This window comes from Triticum aestivum, chromosome 6A (genome assembly GCF_018294505.1).
Source record: "Triticum aestivum cultivar Chinese Spring chromosome 6A, IWGSC CS RefSeq v2.1, whole genome shotgun sequence".
Lineage (NCBI taxonomy): Eukaryota > Viridiplantae > Streptophyta > Magnoliopsida > Poales > Poaceae > Triticum > Triticum aestivum.
The window spans coordinates 24210406-24235733 of record NC_057809.1 but is presented as its reverse complement, the minus strand read 5'-3'; the positions used below and the strand labels follow the sequence as shown (position 1 = coordinate 24235733).

At 47.7% G+C, this 25328-nt stretch overlaps 2 protein-coding genes and 2 non-coding genes across 4 annotated transcripts; 2 read left to right on the top strand and 2 right to left on the bottom strand.

Annotated features, from left to right (window-relative positions):
* Positions 1-1134: 1134 nt before the first annotated feature.
* On the top strand, positions 1135-1355 carry LOC123132877 (small nucleolar RNA U3). Its single transcript, XR_006465102.1, has one exon. It is a non-coding gene; the product is annotated as a small nucleolar RNA U3 (small nucleolar RNA).
* A 3493-nt stretch (positions 1356-4848) lies between these two features.
* On the top strand, positions 4849-5067 carry LOC123132882 (small nucleolar RNA U3). The gene has a single exon (XR_006465106.1). It is a non-coding gene; the product is annotated as a small nucleolar RNA U3 (small nucleolar RNA).
* Positions 5068-6220: 1153 nt separating this feature from the next.
* Positions 6221-7727, bottom strand: LOC123130084 (putative serpin-Z12). The gene has a single exon (XM_044550037.1). It carries the CDS (start codon positions 7644-7646, stop codon positions 6318-6320), a length of 1329 nt encoding a protein of 442 aa, XP_044405972.1. The 5' UTR covers positions 7647-7727; the 3' UTR covers positions 6221-6317.
* A 1401-nt stretch (positions 7728-9128) lies between these two features.
* LOC543157 (polyphenol oxidase I, chloroplastic) lies at positions 9129-11073 on the bottom strand. The gene has a single exon (XM_044551420.1). The coding sequence runs from the start codon at positions 11050-11052 to the stop codon at positions 9235-9237; it is 1818 nt and encodes a 605-aa protein (XP_044407355.1). The 5' UTR covers positions 11053-11073; the 3' UTR covers positions 9129-9234.
* Between the last annotated feature and the right edge of the window lie 14255 nt (positions 11074-25328).

Sequence of the window (25328 nt, the reverse complement as noted above, 5' to 3'; positions counted from 1 at the left end):
AGGACTCATCTTCATTGGACCTGAATAGATATTTCTCCACGCAGAAATTCTTCTACATGGATCTGTGTTACATGAAGCTAGCAACCCAAATGCTCTATGTAAGTCTGAGTTCAGCTCATCTTTCAACACTTTCCTGCATCCGTAAAGTATGGTAACTCCTGGTAAACCATGCTCCAGGAGACACGAGTGCGTGTTGCTCTCCAAGAAAAAGAAGGCTTAGTGATTGCTTGCTTAAGTGTTTGAAACATATCAAAACAATCATATACAGTGCAAGATTAATGCCAGGGCATAATTAGGAGTACTTACCAAACTGGCAGCTGAAACAGAGGTGATCCCTTGCTTCTACTGTCTGAAGACCACACATGGCGCTTGTATTCAGTCTCTCTCTCTTAGTAGTAGCCAGATAAAAAAAATGATGGGAACTCTGCACCTTTGACTATGAGAAAACAGTAGGTTGACTGTTGAGGAAGGAAAATGTTGTGTAGAGAGTCCCGTTATGAATGGCAATCCAGCTGTGGAATTCAGAACAAGACTTTCCTTTGCTTGTCGAAGACTAAGTTCAGCTTATCTTTCCAACAATTTCATGCATCTATAGCTGATGCTTCAGGAAGTAAGAGTGACTGTCGTTTCTCTCCCAAAAAAGGGTTGTTGATTGCTTGCTTAAGATTAATGGCTGGTCCACGTTTGGCAGTGTGTAGTCTGCTACTTCTAATGGCCGACTGCAATTTAATTTGGAAAAGAAAAAGGAGTAGGTGTCACTGAAAAAAGCTAAGAATTTACTATTTTACGTAAATATAAATGGAAAGTATAGGCCATGCAGTTGTAGATATTAAACCGCTTCAATATCTCCAGACTCAACAGCTGATGCAACGAAAATGGAAAATGGACAACGAGATCATAAATTATTCAAATTTGCAAAAGAAAAGAGAACATAAATAATTCCTCACATGGGCTGGGCTTTGATCATTCTCGTGCCCACCTAGTACATCATGGGCCATGACCCGCTTGCCCTTCCAGCCGTTCTATGCTCTGGCCGAGTAGGCGCTACTGCATGGCTGCTCTCTAATTAGTCCCACCTCGCTAGTTTAGAGAACGCTAGAGTGGTTTATAAGGCGAGACGGTGCTGAATGTAGCACGACCTTACTTGAACAGGATCTGTTCTATAGGCTCGTACCGCTGCATCCTTTACCAATAAGGAGGCAAGCACTTCAGTCTGGTTGATGCATTCTCACCTCTGGGCCAGAGCGTGATTAACGGCTTGGATCCCCTGATGGGTGCCATCCAACGGCTGTAGAGGATCGTTCCTGTTCCAGTTCACACTGGTGCAGGGTGGCTCAGAGGTTGTCTGACATACTACAACAATCTTTTTTTACTTTTGCAACTCTCTGAAAACCAATTCTCCTCAGAAAACCAACTCTCTTTTTATCTTGTGGCAACCAAATCTACTACAATGAATCTGGATTGCAGGTACATTTTTCTTTTCGAACTTGTTTAACCAACAAATCTCCCTCCTTCATCATACATCTCAAACTATGTATGATTGAGTTCACAGTATAATATTGGGAGAGGAAATTATTAATAGTGGTTTGGTTCTCCTTCAGGCCGATTCAACGCCTTGATCTGACACGACATGTCACACTGCATCCATTTGTACAAAATAATCTATGATCCAGTTAGTGTTGTACTGCCCAAGGTAATTGACTACAAGACCAGTAGATGGATCATCTGACAGTGAGGGTAGCAGTGAGATAATTTTAGTACTGACCTAGGAGAGGAAATTGACCCAGATGTCACGAAACTTGTGGCTGAATAAATATGTAGACACTGATTTCTGCAGGACTCATCTTCATTGGACCTGAATAAATATGTAGAGACTGATTTCTGCAGGACTTATCCTCTGAAGATGTGGTAACTCCTGGTAAACCATGCTCCAGGAGACAAGAGTGGGTGTTGCTCTCCAAGAAAAAGAAGGCTTAGTGATTGCTTGCTTAAGTGTTTGAAACCTATCAAAACAATCATATCCAAGATTAATGCCACGGCAAAATTAGGAGTAGTTACCAAACTGACAACTGTCTGAAGACTACACATGGCACATGGGCAAGATGGGAGGAAGTTCTTCCTTAGCAAATGGCGCTTGTATCCAGTCTGTCTCTTAATTAGTACTACTAGCCAGATAAATAAATTTGACAAGAACTCTGCCCCTTTGATTTTCAGAAGGAACTCTCTGCAATTGCCTTTGAGAAAACAGTAGGTGGTTTGCCTACCGCTAGTAAGCTCGGTAAGGAAAATGTGTATATAGTCCGAGCAGTGTAGTGTATTACATGAATGGCAACCAGCTGTGGAATTCAGAATAAGAATTTCCTTTGCTTGTGGAAGATTAAGTTCATCTTATATTTCCAATACTTTCATGCATCTGTACCTGTTGCTCTCCCCAAAAAAGGCTTGTTGATTGCTTGCTTAAGATTAATGGCTGGTCCACGTTTTATGGACTACACATGCTTTGCATCTCCTGCCATTCTTTGGTTGGGATTCAGAAGGCTCCTGTCCTCTCCTCAGCCACGGCGAATAAGAAGGGCCGATCCGCCACAAAATCCACCAAATGCTGTGGTTCGCTTTCCTCAAACGGACTACCATCCAGTATTTCAGTAGTATGACCGTGGAAGCAGAGGCCACGGTGCCTAGTCCGTCCGCCTCGATGGTGGCCTTATGTACACAGTACACCCGGGAGATGGAGAACCGCCCATGCCCATGCCCGCCGCTCACCATGCCTGAGAAATCGGCAAGTCGCCACCTCCGAAAGCCCTGGTGCCACCATGTTCAGGCTGTCAGTTTTTGCATGCCTCGGTGCTTCGGCTTGCCTGAGCGTTGCCGAATGGAGGTTGCAGCAACCAGCAAGTAGTGTTCAAACAGAAAGATACTGTATATGCCACCAAAGTACTATACCAAACAAGTGTATGTTCTGTCTGTGTGATGTCTCCAATCTGGCAGGGTGTAGTCTGCTACTTCTAGTGGCCGACTGCAATTTAATTTGGAAAAGATAAAAGAGTAGGTGTCACTGAAAAAAAGGTAAGAATTTAGTACTATTTTACGTAAATATAAATGGAAAGTATAGGCCATGCAGCAGTAGATAGTATTAAACTGCTTCAATATCTCCAGACTCAACAGCTGAGGGCATCTCCAGCCGTTGGCCCCTCAGGAGGGGCAAAAAATCGCCCCCTAGGGGCGCGCCGGCGCAAAACCGCGCACTGGAGGCGTGATGCCCCCCAGTCGCGGCGCCCACGTGTTTTTAAAAAATTCAAATACGGCGCAAACACGACTGAAATTTAACGCAAACATCGGCGAGTTCTTTCAAACTTAAACATATTTTATAAAAAAAGAAAAAAAAACTTGCGCGGGCTACCCCGCCGTCTCCCTCGCCGCCCGCCCACGCGGTTTACAAGCCGAGGAGGCTGTAGAACCGCGTGTAGTCACCGCCGCCGTCGTCGTCGTCGCCGCCCCCGCCCGTGCCTCCGCCGTCCCTTCTGCATCCCTCCCCCGGTTGGCGCGGCGGGTTGGACGGTCCGGGGAGGGGGGGGGGGGCGTCGTCGTCGTCGCTGTCGAGGACCACGGCGCCGTGCTCGTCCTCGCGCCCACGCTTGCGGGCGGCGATCTTCTCCAGGGCCCGGCGCTGCCGGACCATCTCGTCGCGGAGGTAGTCGTCCCGCGCCCACCGCAGGGCGTCCTCGTCGGAGACGCCGCGCCGGGCTATCTCCTCGTACTCCGGCGGGAGGTCGGGCTCCGGCTTGGGCTCGACGAGGACGAAGCGGCCGGTCGGTGGGGAGGCGTTGGCGTCGATGCGGACGCCGGAGCTGCGGGTGCGCGCGCTGACCGGCGTGTCCTGGGGCTTCGGCTTGACGGGGCGGAGGCAGGGCAAGCCGCCGGACGAGGAGGAGGACCCCCCGGTCTCCATGCGTGTCGGGGTCCAGGAGCTTCCCCGGCGGCGTGAGAAGGACGGGGGAGCGGGGTACTCGAGGCACGGCGTGTTGCCGCCCTCGATGTACTCGAGGACGGCCTCCAACGTGCGCTCGGGCACGCCCCACCACCGGCGCCGGCCATTGGAGTTGAGCCTGCCGGAGGGCACGACGCGTTGGTGGCCTCGAGCTGCTCGGCGTGACGGCGGCGAAAGTAGGGTTCCCAGAGCGGGCTGTCGGGAACGTACCGTGGCCCCTCCCTCGCCGCCCGCGGCAGGGACGCGCGGATGCGTGCGATCTCCGCACGCCGCGCCGCCCCGGTGGGTGGTGGTGGCACCGGCACGCCGCCGGTGCTGATCCTCCAAGCCCCGGGCACCCGCATGTCCGGCGGGACCGGGTACTCGGCCTCGAAAAGGAGGCGAGCCTCGTTCTCGTGGAGATGGCGGCGGCCGAAGCCGTTCGCCGCCGCGGCGTCGCCTGGGAAGCGCTCGGCCATGGGTTCTGGAGACGGCGAGAGAGAGGAGAGTGAGGAACGACGACGGCGAGAGAGGAGAGTGAGGAACGACGACGGCGAGAGAGCACGAGTCGCCGAGTGCGCTGGGGCGCGTCTTATATAGCCCGAGGCTATAATATTTGATGCAACGAAAATAGAAAAAAAAGACAACGAGATCATAAATAATTCAAACTCACAAAAAAAATTGAGATCATAAATAATTCCACACATGGGCTAGGCTTTGATCATGGGCCATGACCCGGGCAGTGGACCCGGGTACCCTTCCAGCCGTTCCATCCTCTGGCTGAGTAGGTGCTGCTGCATGGCTGCTCTCTAATTAGTCCCACCTCGCTAGTTTAGACGACGCTGGAGTAGTTTATAAGGCGAGGCGCTGCTTTATGTGACACGACCTTACTTGAACAGGATCTGTTCTATAGGCTCGTACCGCTGCATCCTTTACCAATAAGGAGGCAAGCACTTCAGTCTGGTTGATGCAATCTGACCACTGGACCAGAGCGTGATTAACGGCTAGGATTTCACCTGATGGGTGCATCCGTTGGCTGTAGAGGATCGTTCCTGAATTGGCATCTGCCTCTACAGGGTGGCCCAGTGGTTGTCTAGACTACAAAAACCTTTTTTTTTTCCTTTTTCGCTGTACAGCTAGGATATGGTTGTCTGGCAATTACATTCAGTTGTTGTTCCACATGTACCTCCAGAATAGATTGAGTTAGCCTTCAAGTACCCAATGCAGCTTCAGGTTCAGGGTGAAATCCATGGATTAAATCATCTGAATTAGCTAACTTTCAGGAATCTATGAAGGCTGGGCTGCAGTAATCCTTTGAAGATGCTCCAGTGTCTGATGATGTTCACAAAAGAAGATTAACGGCTTACTTAAGAGTTTGAATTATATTATCCAAAAGATCAAGTCCCAAACTAATGCCAGGGCATTGCAAACTGACAACTGAAACAGAGGTGACAGGTGGAACAAATGCCAGGCAGAGAACCTGATATACCTGTCCAGGTGAGTTCGCCATCAATATGTGCAGAGATAACTGAATTGGCAGTAGGCAGTAGCAAGTGGAACAAATCTCTCCAGCACTGTCTTTGTAGAATAAGTAGTACATGAGGATCCAACAGTACAAAGTACAACAGTCGATCAGTAATCAGCAAAACCCTCTTGGGGATGCAGAGGTGCTCTCACCCCCATGCTTGTTTCAGCGAATGTAGAGTCCAGCACTCATATTTGATGTTCGCTTGGCTGCAAAAGGATGTCGAGGCTTCAATTCATGATCTCTACAATCACCCAATTGGCTACAAAATTCTTCTTACAATTGTTCGCTCTTTTGAATTTGTTTAACCACACAATCTCTCTTCTTAACCACACGTCTGAAACTATGTATGATGTAGGACTCATCTTCATATACAGGACCTGAATAAATACTTCTCCACACAGAAACTATTTTACGCGGCAGACAACATCTGTGTTACATGAAGCTGGTAACCCAAATGCTCTATGGAAGACTAAGTTCAGCTATCTTTCAACACTTTCCTGCATCTGTAAACAAATCTTTTGAAGAAAATCATGTCCCAGATTAATGCCAGAGCAAAATTAGGAGTACTTGGCATAATTAGGAGTTTTCTGAACTGCACATGATTTGCTTCTTTGGTTGGGTTTCTGAGTTCCTGGACATGAATCCGGTTCAGAAGGCTGAACCAAACAAAACATTTAACTACTACTCCTTCCGCTCGGTTCAAATTTGAACTTAAACCACACCACTTATCTCGAGTAAATATTAGTTAGCTGGTTCCACATGTTCAATCATCCATTGCACAACCAAAGGATTACACATAGTATAGAATCATTATGTATTCAGTTAGCCTGCGAGAGGATTGACCACATGACCAAGGAACAATACGGCGTCGGTCCTCTCCTCAACCACGGCAAATAAGAAGGGCCGATCCGCCACAAAATCCACCAAATGCGGTGGTTCCCTTTCCTCAAGCGCAGCACCTTCCATGAGTACGACGACCGTGGCAGCAGCGGCCACGGTGCCTTGCTCGTCCACCTCGATGGTGGCCTTATGGTACACCCGGGAGATGGAGAGGCCATCCTCGCCGCTCACCATGCCTGAGAAGTCACCGCCTGAGAAAGCCCTGGTGACACCAAGCTTTTGCATGTCAGACGACGCCTCGAACTCGAACGTGAACTTAAACTTGGGCACCATGAACCGCCCAACTGGAACCTCCTCCACCGGCGTGTGCTTGCTGATGAACTCCGGTGTCGACACCGCCTTGTTGTAGAGATCGGCGAGACTGAGAATGCCGCTGTCCGGGAGAAGGATCAGCATGTAGAATGCATCAGCTTGCCACTGCACGTCGTTCTTGTAGTGAAGCTTGAGTGCCCTGAAGCCCGGGTAGAGTGCGATGTACTGTGACCGGCCTGTCGTCATGGACGGCACGCCCACGGTGGTGCCGCCTGGGACGTGGAACGGCGCGGTGAAGACGTCGAACGGGTGAGACCACGCTCCTTTGAAGTAGAGCGCGTTGGCGAGGACGACCGCCGTGGACGAGTCGACGGAGCCGGGAGGGAGGATGTCGCGGATGAGCTGCTTCGTCGCGTCCGCCACGAAGCCGTTCACGCGCTGCCTCGCCTGCTCGGCGCCCGACACGAAGTCCACGGATTCCGCCGTGGCGCCGTACCGCGACGCGCCGGTGGCCGTGAACTCTGGCCTGAGCGCGTGCCTCCGGTCGACCCACACGCCGCAGGCGAAGGACGTCTGCGTTAGGCCGTTGAGCCTGCCGACGAGCTCGTTCGCCGGCGCGTGGTGCAGCTCGTGGAGCGAAGCTGAGCCGAGGAACCGCAGGAGCTCCCTACGCGTGTCGCCCCGCGCGCCGGCGGTCACCATGGCGAGCGCCGCGTGGATGGACAGCGGCGAGAAGACGAAGTTGCTTCCCGTGCCGGCCGCCGCCCGGACGCCGACCTCCCTGGCGAGAGGCAGGCACGACGCGTGGCTGCCTTCCGCATGGTCGGCTCCAGGACCAGGAGGCGCCGCGGTGAACAGGGCAGAGCAGAGGTGCCATGCGGCGAAGAGGGTCAAGCAGAGGAGGACGGCCTTCCCGAAGCGCGACATGGGAATGGCTGCACTTCGCCGTGGGTTCGCGCCATCGCGGCCAGGTTCAGACAGGATCCTACTCGTGTCCATCGATCGATCAGATGTTGAAGACGACGGGGGAGGCGGACAGGAGGCGGCGGCCGGCGGCCAGTACCTCCCTGCGAGCTGGCGTGTCCGTGTGGGTTAGGGTTAGAGCGACAATGGAGTAATGGGCTATTGGGCTACTGGATAGCATGGACTGGGAGTTGGGCTCTATTTTTAATTAAATGGCCCGCGGAAATGCATGCAACATTTGACGCCGTCGTCCCCACAACAGCTGCCGATCCTGCCACCTCGCCGAGCTTCGGTTTCCCGTGACAGCCCGTTTGGTAAATACTTCGGCAAGGGAATGAAAGTTTGCACAAGGGTGTTTATAAAAGGATTAGGCATGAGAAATAGATTTTTAATCCCATTTTCTTGTTTGGCATATGATAGGAATTGGCGTAGGATAAAACTCTCCTCACGAATTAACAATATACTTTTTGAGAAAAAATCAGTGGAAATTGGTTTTCCCAACTCCCAGTCCCCTTTCCACTTAAACTCCCATTCCCTCTAATCAAACAGTGGATTTTTAATCTTCTTATCCCTCAACTTCCATTCCACATATCTAATTCCCCTGAACCAAACACGTTGTGATGGTCAAACCACCGTGGTGTTGGAGCCGCCTAAAGCAACCAGACGAGGCGATGACAAAGGCGTCCAAACTGTACCGGCTCCACCCCCGGGCGCGCTGGCTCGATGATCGGCTCGACAGGACCTGGCCGCTAGGGCCTTACCACGCGGTCACCGTGCGCGCTACGGTGGCGTCGGTGAGAGGAGGCCATCGATGATGTCATGGTTTGGAGGTAGGACCTCCTACTTTCGCTGCCCTGGTCTCTACTCTCCACCAGCTTGTGACCCATGGGAGCTGGCTTCATCTCCCTTTAGATTATGCTGGTGGTTCGGTTCCTCCGCCATTTTTCATTAATGGTTCTTTTTTTCGAAGGATTGATTAATGGTTCTTGCCTTCTTGGTACATGCACCGGATAGGAAGCTGATGAACTGCGGCTGCATGCGTACAACACTTGCATCATTGAGGTGCTCACTCTTCTACAAAGCCTGGGAATGGCATGTTACAGTGCCATGTTACACCGCCAGTCCCTTACTCATTTTGCTACTGCATCTCGAAATTGGTTTTTGTAGCTCCACTTCTACAACCTATGATTATGGTGACAGGATCTTTAACAGAACACATATGATTGCAGCGGCTAAGCTCTTCAGTCATTCTTCTGAAATATCCTCTACTGAAACTTGTTGTATCCTTCATAAGGGGAAGGGACCTTTAGTCCCCATCCTTTAGTGCCGGTTTCAGAATCGGTACTAAAGGTCCTTACTAACCGGTACTAAAAATCATTTTTCTACTAGTGACCCATCAAGTAGATTTAAGTTTGTAACTAATAATTAGTTGAATTATGGCTCTTTATATACACAACTTTCTATTAGATTTCTTATCAACCTATATCGTAAGTGAAGTGGGCTTCGGTTACTCTTTTATTGTTAAGGGCAATCATTTCTATAGATGCAAAATTTAGTATACATTATATTTATATATGCACCTAACAAAACATGTATTCATAGTTCGTAGCAACGTACGGGCATTCTACGAGTCTTTACAAAGCTCCACACGCACGCCCTCTACGACGACCATCTCACCGGCCCGAGGGATGAGCGTGACGTCCAGCCGCCGGTCTTGGTCGCACCCGAGGTCCTCAACCAGCTCCCGCAGCGCGAACCGGTACGTCAGCGTCAGCCTCCCCATGCCCCGGCCGCCGCCGTCGCCGCCGCCGTGTGGCAGGTTCTCGAAGCTCCCGGCAAACTCGCTGTCCTGCGGCCCCACCCGGGCCTCCTGGCCTTTGGGCACGTTGACGAGCACGTCGAACTTGGCGTACTCGCAGGGGTCGATGGTGACGTCCACCACCAGCACCTCCGGCGCCGTCTTGCTGCTGCCGCCGCTGGCCCGGGCCTCCTCCGGCCTCTCCACCGTCACGTACTCCTTCCGGCCCTTCTTGAGAGCCACGGGGAAGGAGAGGGCGGCGGGGACGCTTGGGCGGGCCGGTCTGTCTATCCCGGTCGCCGGCTTGGGCCGCTTGTCCCGCCACTCCAGCGTCTCCTTCTCCTCGTACGTGTACCCGAGCCGGCCGGCGTCGAGGACGTCGCGGACGCTGATGCGCACGGGCCGGCGCTTCTCGTCGTAGAAGACGAAGCTGGTGTCGCGCCAGTCGTCCTCGGTGCCGGCGCCGGCGCCGAGGAAGTCCTGGTTGCCGAGCGTGGTGGTCCATAGGTGCCACATGCGGTCGACGTTGGCGTGGTGCGAGTAGAAGACGGGGTCGCGCCCCGCCGTGCCGAGCACCCCCATGTCCCCGCCCACCCAGATGTGCACGGCGGTGTGCGCGGCGTTCTCGAGCGAGCCGGGGGAGCCGGGCGTGCCGCCGGCGCAGAACTTGTTCCCGTGGAACTGCAGGGCCGTGTCGACGGCCATCTGGCGGTAGATGACGGAGAGGTTGTTCTCCTTTACGCAGGCGTCGTCGGTGCAGAGAGGAAGATCGTTCTCCGCGCCTGGGCCTTTGTTGAGGTCCATGACGGCGGTGACGTGCGCCTGGTCGCGGTTGGCGTCGTAGAGCGGCGAGGACGCGTCGTTGAATATCGGCGGCAGCATCATCCCGTCCGGCGCGTCCCAGTTCCAGTACGGCAGCGCGAAGGCGGTGTCGCCGATGAGCTCGCCGATGATCCGCTCGAAGAAGTAGATGTACATCCGGTGCCATGGCGCGAAGATGGACGAGAAGTGCACGTCGAAGTCGATCTCCGGCGTTCTCGAGGCCGCCGCGGTGACCTTGTAGTGGAAGTTGCAGTAGGCCTCGTGGATGGCGGCCTGGCTCTTGAAGCTGCGCGGGTCGCCGGAGGCGTCCAGATCTCTCATCATGCGGACGCCCGCCTCGTACTTCCTCACGTACTCTGCGTCCGCGGCGACGAGGTGGGCCGGCCGGCGCACGCGCAAGGGGCCGTTCGGCGGCGGCAGCGCGCTGAAGTCGACGACGTCCTCAGGGCGGTACACGCCGGGGCAGTTGAAGCCGTCGGCCGAGACGCACCTGATGACCTTGTCCGTGACGGGCACGGTGACGCACGTGGCTGGCACGGAGTCTGGTTCCGCAGCCAGCGCGAGCCCTCCGAGGTTGATGGCGCCGGCGGCTCCGACCCCGGTGAGGCCGAGGAGCACGTCCCGGCGGTGGAGGCGACGACGCACCGCCAGGTCGTCATCGCCGGCTTTGCACTTGCATGACAGGCGACGGCGGCCCTGTCTGCCGCCCCCGGCCACGGGCTTGCTTAGAGGAAGGCATGCAGAGGCGGCGGGCGTGGAGGGCAAGACGATGAAGCTAGAGCTGGCCATGCCGCGCGCGGACACGAATGATAATACAACCATGGTGTGGAGCAACTTGTCATAAAAAGGGGGGAGATGAAGATCGAAATGTCACGTGTGCAAAGTAGACATATGCCTACCAGTGTGCAACCAACAACGGCATGAGACAAGGCGTACGCCGGTACCGTCGACGTCGAACAGATCTCTCGTGTCTTTCGAAGATCCGCGAATGGTTGCAATGCACGTGTGTGCACATCATTTTGCTGCAAACTAGGACATGCTATTTCCTGCAAAACTAAGATTCTTTTGCAAGGAAGAGACGTCCACGTTCGACGACCAGTAGTACGTACGTCTACCAGTCGCACCAAATTAAGGTCCAAGCTGAAACCGCGTTCCACGGTCCATACGTAGGAGTACGTACGTACGTGTGTGGCCATTGGCCATCGGCACGCACCTTCCTACGTGCACTCCTACAAATATCGACCGTGAGCTGCGTCGCAGTCGTTTCCAGTGAAACAACGTGTTGTTTAATTCATATCTAGATGTTTTCTAAATATGTCACATCTACTCTCTCCGTCTCACGAGTGTCAAAAACGTTTTTATATTATAGGACAGAGAAAGTAGATGTTTTCTAAGTATGTCACATTTAAGTTTTCACAAATAAAACAGCAACAAGGAACAAAAAAAAATAGACCATAAACATAGTACACGTTAGGTTATGTCACATTTAAATGTGTCTTAAACAGACCCATGAAACAAAGGTGCACCTCAGCTTTCCAATGAAACAAAGGCGTGGTTCAGCCTTCCAATGAAACAAAGGTGCGGTCAAAACATATTGGTGGCCAATCCATGTATGCATGGATACGTTTGGTCGTCTATTCCATTTTGTTTTGAGTTGGAACAGTCTTACAAAATGCTGCGCCCCACATGCATGCACACAGCTGTACCGGTGAATTTTATCACCATCTAGCATTTCCGATGGAAATCAACTTACAGCTGTCAACTTTCAACAAGTATAGAGATGGTCAACAATACGGATACAAACTCGAGATAATATGCTGGCTCAGTCTCTCGAAAATACTCATACAAATAGGGTCTATATGTGTTCATAAAAATAAATGTATGCGTGTATATATGAGTGTTTGCGTCCGTAGAAAATCTAAGCTCGGAACCCAAGCTTTATACCCGGACGTGGTGAAGTTTCAACAGTCTACAACCAAAACGGCGGCGGCCGTGAAGGGCAAGACGATGAAGCTACAGCTCGCCATGCCGTGGAGCCGTATGCAAAGCTATAGCTAGAACTTCTGATAAAAAGGGAGACCAAGATCGAAATGTCACGTGTAGTACACAGATGCCAGCCAACAAGGACATGAGACAACACCTACGCCCGGTAGCGTCGACGTCGGACAGATCTCCCGAACACGTAAGCTGGCAGGTAGCGTCGGCATGAACCAACCGAGGCATGCACGTGATGATGTTTATTTTGCTGCAAAGTGCAAACTAAGCCATGCTATTTCTTTCTTTTTCACACTTACAATCGAAATTGCTCACATGCATGAGTAAACCTCATTCCTTTGAACACACCCATACACACCTTATCCATATAAACATCCGAGAGGCTGAGCTGGGATAACACCTTAAGATTTTATGAAGTCATCACATGCGCTTCATAGTCGACGAATACATCTCCTCTCGCTCAACGAATATCATCAAAAACCTGAAATAAATGTAAAAATAATACAACCACCAATATCAAGTCTAAGACTTAAACCCTGATGGATTAAAAATATCACTGCAAAATTAAGATTCTTGAAAGGAAAAGACGTCCACGTTCGACGACCGGTAGGCGCGCCTCAAAGGTCCAAGCAGAAGCGGCGTTCCACGGTCCATATACGTGTGTGGCCATTGGCCATCAGCACTCACTTTCGTGCGTACACTCCTACAAATATCGACGGTGAGCTGCGACGCAGTCGTGCAACAGTGTCGGTATGAACGACGACGTGCTCTTCAGTGTTCCAATAATAACGGCAGCGCGGTCAAAACATATTGGTGGCCATGCATGCATGGATGCGTTTTGTCATGTACTCCCTCCGTTCCTAAATATAAGTCTTTGTAGAGATTTCACTATGGACCACATACAGATGTATATAGATGCATTTTAGAGTTAGATTCACTCATTTTGCTCCGTATGTGGTCTATAGTGGAATCTCTCCAAAGACTTATATTTAGAAACGGAAGAAGTACTATTCCATTTTGTTTTGAGTTGGAACAAATACTCCTCCATGTCGTGATTAATTAGCACATGTAATTAGGAGAAAATCTCCACTTTCCCAAACGGCATGCGGTTGCATCCGCGACAAACGCCTCTCGCGTCTCTCTCCGGAACCGACACATCCTTCCCTAGCGTCGCGTCTCCCCGCGTGGTATCTTTATTTCTAATGAAGCAATTGGTAGTCTCGCTTTCAGGTTTTTTTCGTTCCACCATTTTCGTTCAGTTTTTTTTCGTCGGTTAATCTTCGTAGGTTTTTTCCGCCGAGAGGAGACGCCCCAGCTCCAAGAGGAGCCACCGCCGCCGACGAGAGAAGACGCCCCAGCCCCGAGAGGAGCCGCCGCCGCCACCGGGGAACGAGGTCGCCGCCGCCGCCGGGGAACGGGGTCGCCGCCGCCGTCACGCACCGCCTCCTCCAGGTCGCCGCCGTCACACACTGCCTCAAGTCCGTTGATCTCTCTCCTCCTCGCTACTCCTCACTACCAGCCCCGCATAGCTCTGCCTCCACAGCGGGGATTCACTCTATGGCGTTCAAGAGAGGTGGCTGCAGCCGCCATGTTGCCGATCCGATCCTTGCTGCTGGATCCGGCCCTCTCCACCCCTCCTCCCAGTCCGATCCAATGGCGAGAGATGCGGTTGGTGCGCGCGGGTCAGAGGATGGACGAGCTCTTGTCCTTCATAATCCACTCCTAGACTGTTTCGTGGTGGCAGCGCTCCGTCCGACGTTTGCGCTCCATCATCCACTCCTTCCTCAATGGTAAGTCTCCTCTTCTTCTTAATCACCACCTCTTTGCCATGTACCTCCCACCGCATGTGCTCCTGTGCACCTCCATCGTAGTGTATTCAGTTTTTATTCAGATTTTGTGATAGGGACCATGGCGATCGGACTTGCGGGCGACGCGACTACAGGACGTAATTGAGCATATGCTATATTGGAATCGAAGAGGACCTGACGGGGAATATGTAGAGGCGCTCATCGGGCTAGGGGAGGCTCTGCAGCGGCCGAATCAGTCAGAGGCGATCGTCGGGCAGAGGGGCGAAGTTGTGGTCGATGGCATCATCTCGGCGCTCTTCTGCTCAAATGCTTCTGCGGAGAGACACTGCGAGGCCTGGTGATGCTTGTGGACACGAAGGCGCGGCAATTCTTCGGCGGTGCTCACACGGACGATCAACGGCGGCTACGGCTGTGCACTCGGGCGAGCTTGAGATCGAGCGCTAGAGGAGAGAGAGAGAGCTCCAGAGCAACGGGAAAGTGAGAGGGGTTGCAGGGCATCTCCCAGACGAGCGGATGGGGACGAGGACGTGGGGGACAGCGCTAAGCGGGAGGTGGCAGCAGGGTGAGCCCGCGCGACACGCCTCTGCCTACAGGCAGACGTTCAAGAAGACCTGGCCGTGGGCTGGCTTGGCTTCAGGTATGTTTTTGGTTTTCTTTCTTTTTCTTTTCTTCTCTATTTTTTATTTATTTGCCACTGTTCTAAATTCAAAACTTAAATCAAACCAGTGCCAAATCTTCTGTGAATTAGCCGGGCTAACTAAACATCACATAAATGGTTGTGGATATAGGTGATTGCTCACAACATTGGCCTAGGGTTACAAGACGTTAGGTTATTGCTCCCTACATTACAGTCTTTGGCCAAAGGGAATCCACGACTTGCTCTAAGGTTTGTGATGGTAAGGGAAGTGTTTGCTCTTCAAAGTTCAAAATGAGTAGCGTCCTATCATAAATGAGCTTTAGCTCACACTTAAGAAGTCGTCCAGTTATTACTTTATGTATTGATCATAACAATTATTTCTACCGAAAGCATATGGTCTCAAATTGATATTGCAAATGGTACTACAAAATCATATCCATTTTCCCCAAGATCACAGGTTGTATCCTGTTTAGCATGTAACAAGGCAATGCTGATTTCTAATTTCAGTTATCTATGCTTGTAGCCATTAGTTGTATCAAAGCGGCATTTGCAACTCTCCTTCTTGATGGAAATAATTAGTGCCGCCCGCTGGAGCATATGGAATTGCCGTCCTTCTTGCAAGTGTTCTGTTTCAATATGTAAATGAATGGAGAAGTACCAATTAATGGCTACTGAATAAACTACATCAGTTGGAAAGACACTAACTAGAAAGAAAACATGCATAGGAAGAGGTTAAAGGAAGAGGACAAAGGAAGAGGTTATTTTATTTTCTTCTAACTATGGAATGGTGTACGGAAAAGTCATCTTTCCAGTATTTATATTTTGGAATGTCCTCTTATTTGTTATTGTACTGTCCGTCCTATCAAGTAGCTGCTCGTGATCGACGTGCTTACTATTACTATTGTTGTCGTCGTGTCTATCGCAGATCACGGGTTGCAAGTTTGAGTACCTTCTCAAATTATGCAACTGAATCTATCTACTCTAAGTCTGCAACCTAGAACTAACATCTTAATCTGGCCTACTACCTGTACAATGACCAGGAATTTAATGGTGCACAACCTATCCATATTGTTTTATTTCTTGGTGATATTGAGAAAAATGGAAAGGAATAGGCGGTATTTTCAAGTGAAACAACTATGCGAGTGAGTGCTCAAAAAGGATAGACGCAGGGCATGGTGAACTGCTTGCTTGAGGTATTATACAATACTGTTGCATTTCGAAATGGTATGACTCTTTGTATTGTTTTTCTTAAATTGAAGAAGCATGTTGCTTTCTTAAATTGAAGAAGCATGTCGAAGAATCATTCAGTACATCATCTCAATATGGAATGTCATCTAATAAATGGAACTGTATCTTTTTTGGGCGACAGTATACAGGAACTAGAACAACCGCCTGAAGCGGGCAACCGGGCTAGACTGGGGGTTTGTGCATAACCCCTAAAACTAATTGATTTTAATTCGCTTGATACATGTCCTTTTAGTTTTGTTCTTTTCTTCAATGAGTTCTTTTGTATTCTTGTCAATTTCGATCCAGAAACTAACATCTGGACAACAATTGATATCATCTACCGTATAAGAAGTTGTGTGATTGAATCAAGTTGTAGAGGAAAATCACAATTTTCTGCTGACGTTCAGGTTCCTTGACACACTGCAGCGTGTGTTCTACAGCAACAATGCCGGGCACGAGGCACTGGTGAAGATGTGCGCAGACGAGCAAATGCAGCAGTGGAAGGTGCTCCACTCCACGGCGGTCGCCGTGTCGTCGGGTACATCGGTATACAGCTTCTCCTTCTGCAGAGTTCTCCTCTCCTTGTTGACATGTGCTCTGCTTGACTAGCGTAGATGCACTAAGCAGCTTTTTTTCATTTGGGGTGATTCCCAGGGCTCCCAAGCTACTGAGGTAGTACACAATTTTGATGCTTTAGATTTCTATCTATGTAGCCTACATCTTAGCATTATGTATGTGTAGTCTCCGAGAGTAAGGAATATATTGTCCGGTTCAGTCACGTGGTGTGTATTGGTGTTTAGAATTCAGCCATGTACTCATTGATACTGAAATTGAAATCTGAAAGGCTGGTGGAGGACGGTGTGGAGAGTGTCGCCGAATGTGGGTCTGTCCGGCTGTCACTACTGCTAGAGTTGCAGCGCCGGTACACGGAGATCAACAGGAAGGTGGCCATCGCCAGGACCCTCTTGAGCCTCATGCAGGAGGACATGTACGTACTAACATAAACAAGATGACAGATAAGTTCTCTGCTCTTCAGCTCAAAGTGACGGAGGTGAATGCGTTGTTCACCATGAAGCAGAATCACTCCTCCAAAGGTGAACTAATTAATTTACATTGTCTTCTTTTTGTAGTTTATTCATGCCAAGTTCAACGGCCCTCTGAACTTATCTACGAAAGAAGTTTCTGAACTCTAAGCTTGTGTGACTAACGCTGAAGTGATCTATTGTGGTAACTCCTTTTGAATCTCCCAGACCTGTTAGGACAGCAAGGACAAGTGCACGATGGTGCGCCGAAGCATCACGGTGAACATGGTAATGTCAGGTTGTTGATGGAGCGATACAAATTGGTAATCGATTTTATTGAGAGTTAGTATTGTACATAATTTTCTTTATAAGAGGTACCTCTGTTATCCTGATAGAGATTACGCCCATTTGGTACCTTAGGTTTGAAGGCCGGGTACTACGCCGCCGCCAATATTGCGTGCAAACATTATTGAGTACTGATGGTGAGATTTTCCATTTCTTTATCTTTTGTCCTTTTAATCAAGAACAATATTGAGATCTTACATGGTTGTCCAAATTTAGTTCTGTAAAGAGAAATATTGATGTCATGCAATGATCAGTGTGGTGTACGATAGTTACAGACTTCTTCCTCTGTTCTCATTGAGCAAAGATTGGACGCGTGTGATTTGTTCTACTACCAAGTCAATCTTGGTCCATATTGTCGGAGTTTGCTTATTGAGTTTTTTTGCTGCTATTAGTATTTTCATTTATGCAGAAGCTGGGTGTAATGCTTAAACCTTTTAAGTAATAAAGCGCCCTTCATCGAAAAAACAGTATTTTCATTTAAACTGGAAGTTTATGTGAAGAAGGGGCTGGATTGAAATGCATGAATTTATGTTCCTATTTTCTTTGGAAGAATGAGATGACCAGGAAGGTTGTAGCTACTCATCGCCTCATCGTTAAAAAAAGGTTGTACCTGCTCACGTAATATTCACACATCATCGGTGGCATGGCAGTGGCCGGCGGAAGGATGCTTCTGTTTGACACAGAAATCTTATTTTTCTAGCAACTACAAGAAATCAGTGAAGCAGTAGGAAGTAGGAACTTGGTCCAGAAGATTATCTGATGACCTAATATGCTATCTGGTGCCTTTTAGTACGTAATAAATGTAACTTCTTCCGCAACAAGAATAAGAATGAGAGGCATGTTACAGGTAGTTTTATCCTGAGAATTGGTCACCATTCTGTAACCTTAATACAAACATATAACTTGTGACATATCCATGCATATATGTGCTTTGCAAATCGACTCACCTTTTTTTGTCTTCTGTGAATAGATGTTGAATGACTTCCTAATTTTTCTTTCAATGGTGCATAGTTCAACATTTTCTTCATTTGCTATCTTTAGATTCTTCAAAGCAATTAAATTTCTCATGTTGCACCTTAGATAAACCTACAATCTAGAGCACATTGAAACCATAGATCATTTTTTCGATTGCTTATGCAAAGTTAAGTAATGGCTTTCAGAAGTATTTATACATCATTTCTTTTATATGGATGTCTACCTTTCCAAAAGAATTGATATTCTATCTGGTGTAATTCATGATCAATTGATGTATCAAACATAATATAGGACGCAAAAACAGAGTGTATGAGCCTGTAGTATAATTGGTGAAACTAGGGGAATGTACTGACAAGTGACTTCCTTGCGTGTCCTTGATGCTGCTTCCTTGGCTCACACATTAGTTCTCTTAATATGTATCATACTCGATTTGATTGGCAGGCTTCAGGTAATTTGTATTCGTGTGGTAAGAATCAATTGCACCACTTTCTTGATGCAATCACATCAATGGACCTGACTGCTACAAATTACATCACGAACTATGTGCTACTTTATCAATTGTAGTTTCTTTGTTCAGTTAGTTCTCTGAAACAAAACCACTTCAACTCTCGATGTGTATGTTTCTCGGCAAAATTTGTTGTAATACTAATCTTCCAGAGATTATTGTAATAAATAACTATATTTAGTATCTTATCTCATCAGTGGGTTAATTCTATAGAACAACTAATAAGGAGATTTCTTAGTAGTACTGTATATGTTTGGAGCAGTGAGATAATTTTTTCCTATATGACTTTCTTTCTCTTGCCTTTCATGATTTTGCTATCCCCTCCATTTTTTTTAGGTTCCAAAGTTTGACCGTAGCTAGCTTGATTTGGATACATTTCATATTAGGACTTAAACTTTGGCTTGGAGGCATTGAGCTTTGGTTCTAACTAGCTTTGTTACTTGGTATACCTCTGTCAGCGTTCAGGTAAACAGTATCTACCACATTGTTTAATGTGGGGTTTACTCCGGTGCCAAGTGTACTCCGGTGCCAAGTTTACTTGGTAGGATTTAATTAGTGATCTTACTTCTTTTACTTCTTGGTCAATATGAAATATATGGCGTTTTCATGCAAGAAGGAGCCGGGTAGTTGTGGAGCGGGTCGTGCGAAAGACGGTCGGCGGGCGCAGGCTGGATGGGAAGGTGATGTGTGCGACGGCGACCATGCCGGTGGGTAGGGCAGGATTGACCGTGGCCATCATGATGTTTCCGAGGGAGAGCAAGGCATCCGCCATCGCGTAGCTAAAGAAGTCGAAGCCCCAGGCGAGGTTTGCCACCGTCGCCGGTGTGAAAGGTGACAGACCTAAAGGCCTAAAGGCTGGTGACAGGTTCGCCGCCGTCGCACCTTCTTTGAACTTGGTGGGGACGTGGAAGGAGAGCGGTGGCGTCGTGAAGAGCTCGACGTCTGCTGCCGCGACCACGATTATGATCATGACCATTGTGTTGGTAATAACTAATTGTTTACATATCCCTCAACTCCGGAAACATTAGATAAATATCCAACTTATTATTGAAAAATATTGATTCAAGATAAATGGAACCTTTCCTATATACAATGAGCTTCGGAAACATTAGATACATATCCAACTTATTATTGAAAACTTTTGATTCAAGATAAATGGAACCTTTCCCATACACAATGAGCTTATTGTTGAAGGTTGCGTCGATTGCGCTATTATTGCTGAAATAAGAGGCTTATGAATTTGGTAATCTTTGTGTACCTTGTAATAGTGCCTGTGAATCTTTATGTACCTTGTAATAGTGACATGTGGATGCGTGAAGTTGAGTGATACTCCCTCTGTTAAGAAATATAAAAGTGTTTAGATCACTTATATTTCTTTAGAGGGAGTACTAATACTATTAAAAAATAGGCAATCTATATGCAGTTATGAGTTCTTGGGTGGCGAGCGATTAGGATGGTTAAGGAGATAGGTAGATTGCCGAGAAAAGTGGAAGAGAATCTATATTCTTCGTCGCATGATGAAAACCGAATGTAACCATGCTTAACCCGTATTTTTAAATTAGAAGAGTAATTTAATCAATTTGTTCATATTTTTATTATTCTGTGGCAATGCATGGGTATTCGGCTTTTGCCCGTAGCAACGCACGGGCGTTCTACTAGTAAATTGTAATCTGCAACTCCCGATCAATACGAAGATTCTATTGGATCTCAAACACGTTATCAGCATGCTAGAACTACCAGAGAGCAAAAGCAATAGAGAAACGAGGGGAAAGGAGAAGCAACTTGCCGACGGTGAGATGACAGGCCTTGTCTCCTTCTTCCTTCGTCTGATCCGCGAGGATGGTCGTCGCTACCATGGAGTGGGTGGACTCCGGCGCTTCCGTCACCGGATGCAGGCCATTCGCCGCTTCGGCCGTCGCGCCGCTGGACAGGGCGGTCACCGTGCCACCGGACGCGGCCACCAATACAGAGATTCCATTCGATCTCAAACACCCCACACACACACACACACACACACTGTACCCATGTTTTTTTTTCATGATGTCCTCGCGCAGCGCCATGTCACCATTTTACCAACTGTAGTACTATTTTCCGACGAAAATCAACTTGCAGCTGTCAGATAGCAACTTTCAACAAGGACTGAGATGGTTAAATAAAAATGGACACAAACTTTGGACTGAACAAATCTAAGATCTGAACCCAGACTTTATACCTGAACCTGCGCAAGTTTCAACAATTTCACCAACAGATTTATATCCGAAAACAAGTTTCAAACAAACTTGCCACTAGAAAGCATCCTAGATTACATTCCAACAATTTACACTACTCTTAAAAAAAATCTGAATTACTCCCTACTAGAAAAATTTGTGCTTCCAAGCATTTGCATGCATAATCTACTACGTAAAAAATAAGTTAAGTTGTTAATTTGGTAAAAGCCAAAGAAATTTTTTAGGTAAAAAGGAAAAACTAGCTTTTTTTGAGACAACGTCGCGAAGCTTTATTAATTCGTCACAATGTTTTATCTCTCGGTGGTGGCCGCCGTGTTTGGTTAGGCCATTCCGGAAACCTACCATCCGTCCCTGTAAAAGGAAAAACTAGCTGTCAGCGAATAATGACAACGAAATAAAAGCGCCAAGACATACAATCCTCAGGTGGGCCGGCCTCTGATCATTCTCTTGCCCAACTACTGCATGGGCCACGAGCCGCGTCTCCTTCCAGCCTTTCCATGCTCCCTCCATGCCCGGCAAATCCTATTTGGCGCATACGCGCCGGTTCGCCAACCGGCGCCTGCAGGCGCATCGAATTGGGCTCGGCCCATCTTGCTACCTCTTATCTGTTTTCTAAAACGAATAAAGGAGGTGCGCTAGGATGGATCAAACCAGCGACCTCCTGCTCGAGGGGAGACTGCACTAACCACCATACAGCAGCCATATCATGTGCGCAATTGCCCTTCTTCACGTTTTTCTTCTATGTCCTTCCCTCTTTTCTCCTTTTCCATTTTCTTTTTATTTGGAACTATTTTGTTCGGTTTTCTATTCTTTTGGCCAAATCGATTGAACTTTTTTTAAATTTGATGAACTTTTTTGAAAGCCGATGAACTTTTTTTGAATTCAATGAACTTTTTTCAAAACCGATGAACTTTTTTCGAATCTGATGATTTTTTTGAATTCGATGAACTTTTTTCGATTCCAATGAACTTTTCTTCGAATTCGGTGAACTTTTTTTGAATTCAATGATCTTTTTTTAAATCGATGAACCTTTTTCATTTTTGAACTTTTCTTAAAATTTGATGAACTTTTTTCTGAATTTACGTTTTCTTTTTTGAGATAATTTATATTGACTATATATTAATATTTTACTGCATGAAAAGGTTAACTAAAACTGTTTTCTTGTAGTAGACACGAAGGGCAAGACGATGAAGCTAGAGCTCGCCATGCCGTGGAGCCGTATGCAAAGCTATAGCTAAAACTTCTCATAAAAACGGAGACCAAGATCGAAATGTCACGTGTAGTACACAGATGCCAGCCAACAAAGGGCATGCGACAACACCTACGCCGGTAGCGTCGACGTCGGACAGATCTCCCGAACACGTACGCCGGCCGGTAGTGTCGGCACATATTAAGGATTGCAGTAATTTTAAAAAAAAATTCTATGCATACGCAAGATCCATCTAGATGATGCATAACAATAAGCGGGGAGAGTGTGTCCACGTATCCTCGCAGACCGAAAGCGAAAACGTTAAGTAACGTGGTTGATGTAGTCTAATGTCTTCGCGATCCAACCGATTAAGTACCGAACGCACGACACCTCCGCGATCTGCACACGTTCAGCTCGGTGACGTCCCTCGTACTCTTGATCCAGCTGAGGCCAGGGGAGAGTTTCGTCAGCACGACCGCGTGGTGACGGTGATGATGAACCTACCGATGCAGGGCTTCGCCTAAGCACTACGACAATATGACCGAGATGGAAAACTGTGGAGAGAGGCACCGCACACGGCTCAGAAATCAACTTGTGTGTCTATGGGGTGCCCCCTCCCCCGTATATAAAGGAGGGGAGGAGGGGGCCGGCCGGCCTCAAGGGGCGCGCCCAAGGGGAGGGGGGGGGGGGATCCTACTCCTACTAGGAGTAGGTTCCCCCCTTTCCTAGTCCAACAAGGAGGGGAAAGAAGGAGGAAGGGGAGAGAAGGAAGGAGGGGGGCGCCGCCCCCACCCCTTGACCAATTCGGACTGGAAGGGCGCGTGCCTCCTCCTGGCCGGCCCTCTTTCCTCTAAGGCCCATGGTGGCCCATTAACTTCCGGGGGGGGGGGGGGGTTCCGGTGACCCTCCGACACTCCGGTTTTATCCGAAACTCTCCAGAACACTTCCGGTGTCCGAACAATATGGTCGAATATATCAATCTTTATGTCGCGACCATTTCGAGACTCCTCGTCATGTCCGTGATCTCATCCGGGACTCCGAACAACCTTCGGGACATCAAATCACATAAACTCATAATACCAATCGTCATCGGACGTTAAGCGTGCGGACCCTACGGGTTCGAGAACTATGTAGACATGACCGAGGCACTTCTCCGGTCAATAACCACACCGGAACATGGATGCTCATATTGGTTCCTACATATTCTACAAAGATCTTTATCGGTCAAACCGCACAACAACATACATTGTTCCCTTTGTCATCGGTATGTTACTTGCCCGAGACTCGATCGTGGGTATCATCATACCTAGTTCAATCTCGTTACCGGCAAGTCTCTTAACTCGTTCCATAGTGCATCATCCCGCAACTAACTCATTAGTCACATTTCTTGCAAGGCTTATAGTGATGTGCATTATCGAGAGGGTCCAGAGATACCTCTCCGACAATCGGAGTGACAAATCCTAATCTCGATCTATGCCAACTCAACAAACACCATCGGAGACACCTGTAGAGCATCTTTATAATCACCCAGTTACGTTGTGATGTTTGATAGCACACTAAGTGTTCCTCCGGTATTCGGGAGTTGCATAATCTCATAGTCATAGGAACATGTATAAGTCATGAAGAAAGCAATAGCAATAAACTAAACGATCATAGTGCTAAGCTAACGGATGGGTCTTGTCCATCACATCATTCTCTAATGATGTGATCCCGTTCATCAAATGACAACACATGTCTATGGCTAGGAAACTTAACCATCTTTGTTAACGAGCTAGTCAAGTAGAGGCATACTAGGGACACTCTGTTTGTCTATGTATTCACACATGTACTAAGTCAGGTAAGGAGTCAGGTATAACACCTAAGCTTGATTGTGTTAAATCTTTTATGGATACCGAAGATTTTCTTGAATTTAGCACTAAATATGGACTTGACTCTGAGATAGTAGCTTCTTTCTGTGAATCATTTGCTACTCATGTTGATCTCCCTAAGGAGAAGTGGCTTAAATATTATCCTCCCATTGAAGTAAAAGTAGTTGAACCTATTAAAGTTGAGGAAAAGACTATCACTTATTATGTTGATCCTATTATTCCTACCGCTTATATTGAGAAACCACCTTTCCCTGCTAGAATAAAGGATCACGCTAAAGCTTCAACTGTGGTTCGTAAGAGTAATACTAGAACACCTACACCTCCTAAGCAAATTAAAGTTGAACCTAGTATTGCTATGGTTAAAGATCTCTTGGTCGATAATATTGATGGGCATGTTATTTACTTCTGTGATGAAGCTGCTAGAATTTCTAGACCCGATACTAAAAATAAACATAGACCTGTTGTAGGCATGCCTGTTATTACTGTTAAAATAGGAGATCACTGTTATCATGGCTTATGTGATATGAGTGCTAGTGCGAGTGCAATACCTCATTCTTTATATAATGAAATTATGCATGATATTGCACTTGCTGAGATAGAAGAAATTGATGTTACAATTAAGCTTGCCAATAGAGATACTATTTCACCAGTTGGGATTGTTAGAGATGTTGAAGTCTTGTGTGTGAAATTCAAATATCCTAGTGATTTTCTTGTTCTTGGTTCCCCACAAGATGACTTTTGTCCCATTATATTTGGTAAAACCTTCTTGAATACTGTTAATGCTAAGATAGATTGCAAAAAGGATGTTGTTACTATTGGTTTAGGGGATATGTCTCATGATTTTAATTTTGCTAAATTTCGTAGACAACCCCATGATAAAGAATTGCCTAGTAAAGATGAAATTATTGGTCTTGCTTCTATTGCCGTGCCTCCTAATGATCCTTTAGAACAATATTTGCTAGACCATGAAAATTATATGTTTATGAATGAAAGAAGGGAAATAGATGAAGTATTCTTTAAACAGGACCTATTTTGAAACACGACTTGCCTGTTGAAATTCTAGGGGATCCTCCTCCACCCAAGGGTGATCCCGTGTTTGAGCTTAAACCATTACGTGATACTCTTAAATATGCTTATCTTGATGAAAAGAAGATATATCATGTTATTATTAGTGCTAACCTTTCAGAGAAGGAAGAAGATAAATTATTGAAAACTCTGAAGAAGCACTGTGCTGCTATTGGATATACTCCTGATGATCTTAAGGGCATTAGTCCCACTCTATGCCAGCACAAAATAAAA

Bases quoted from the DNA above. Each gene is read 5' to 3' on its own strand.
- LOC543157 (XM_044551420.1), bottom strand. From the start codon at position 11,052: ATGGTTGTATTATCATTCGTGTCCGCGCGCGGCATGGCCAGCTCTAGC.
- LOC123130084 (XM_044550037.1), bottom strand. From the start codon at position 7,646: ATGGACACGAGTAGGATCCTGTCTGAACCTGGCCGCGATGGCGCGAAC.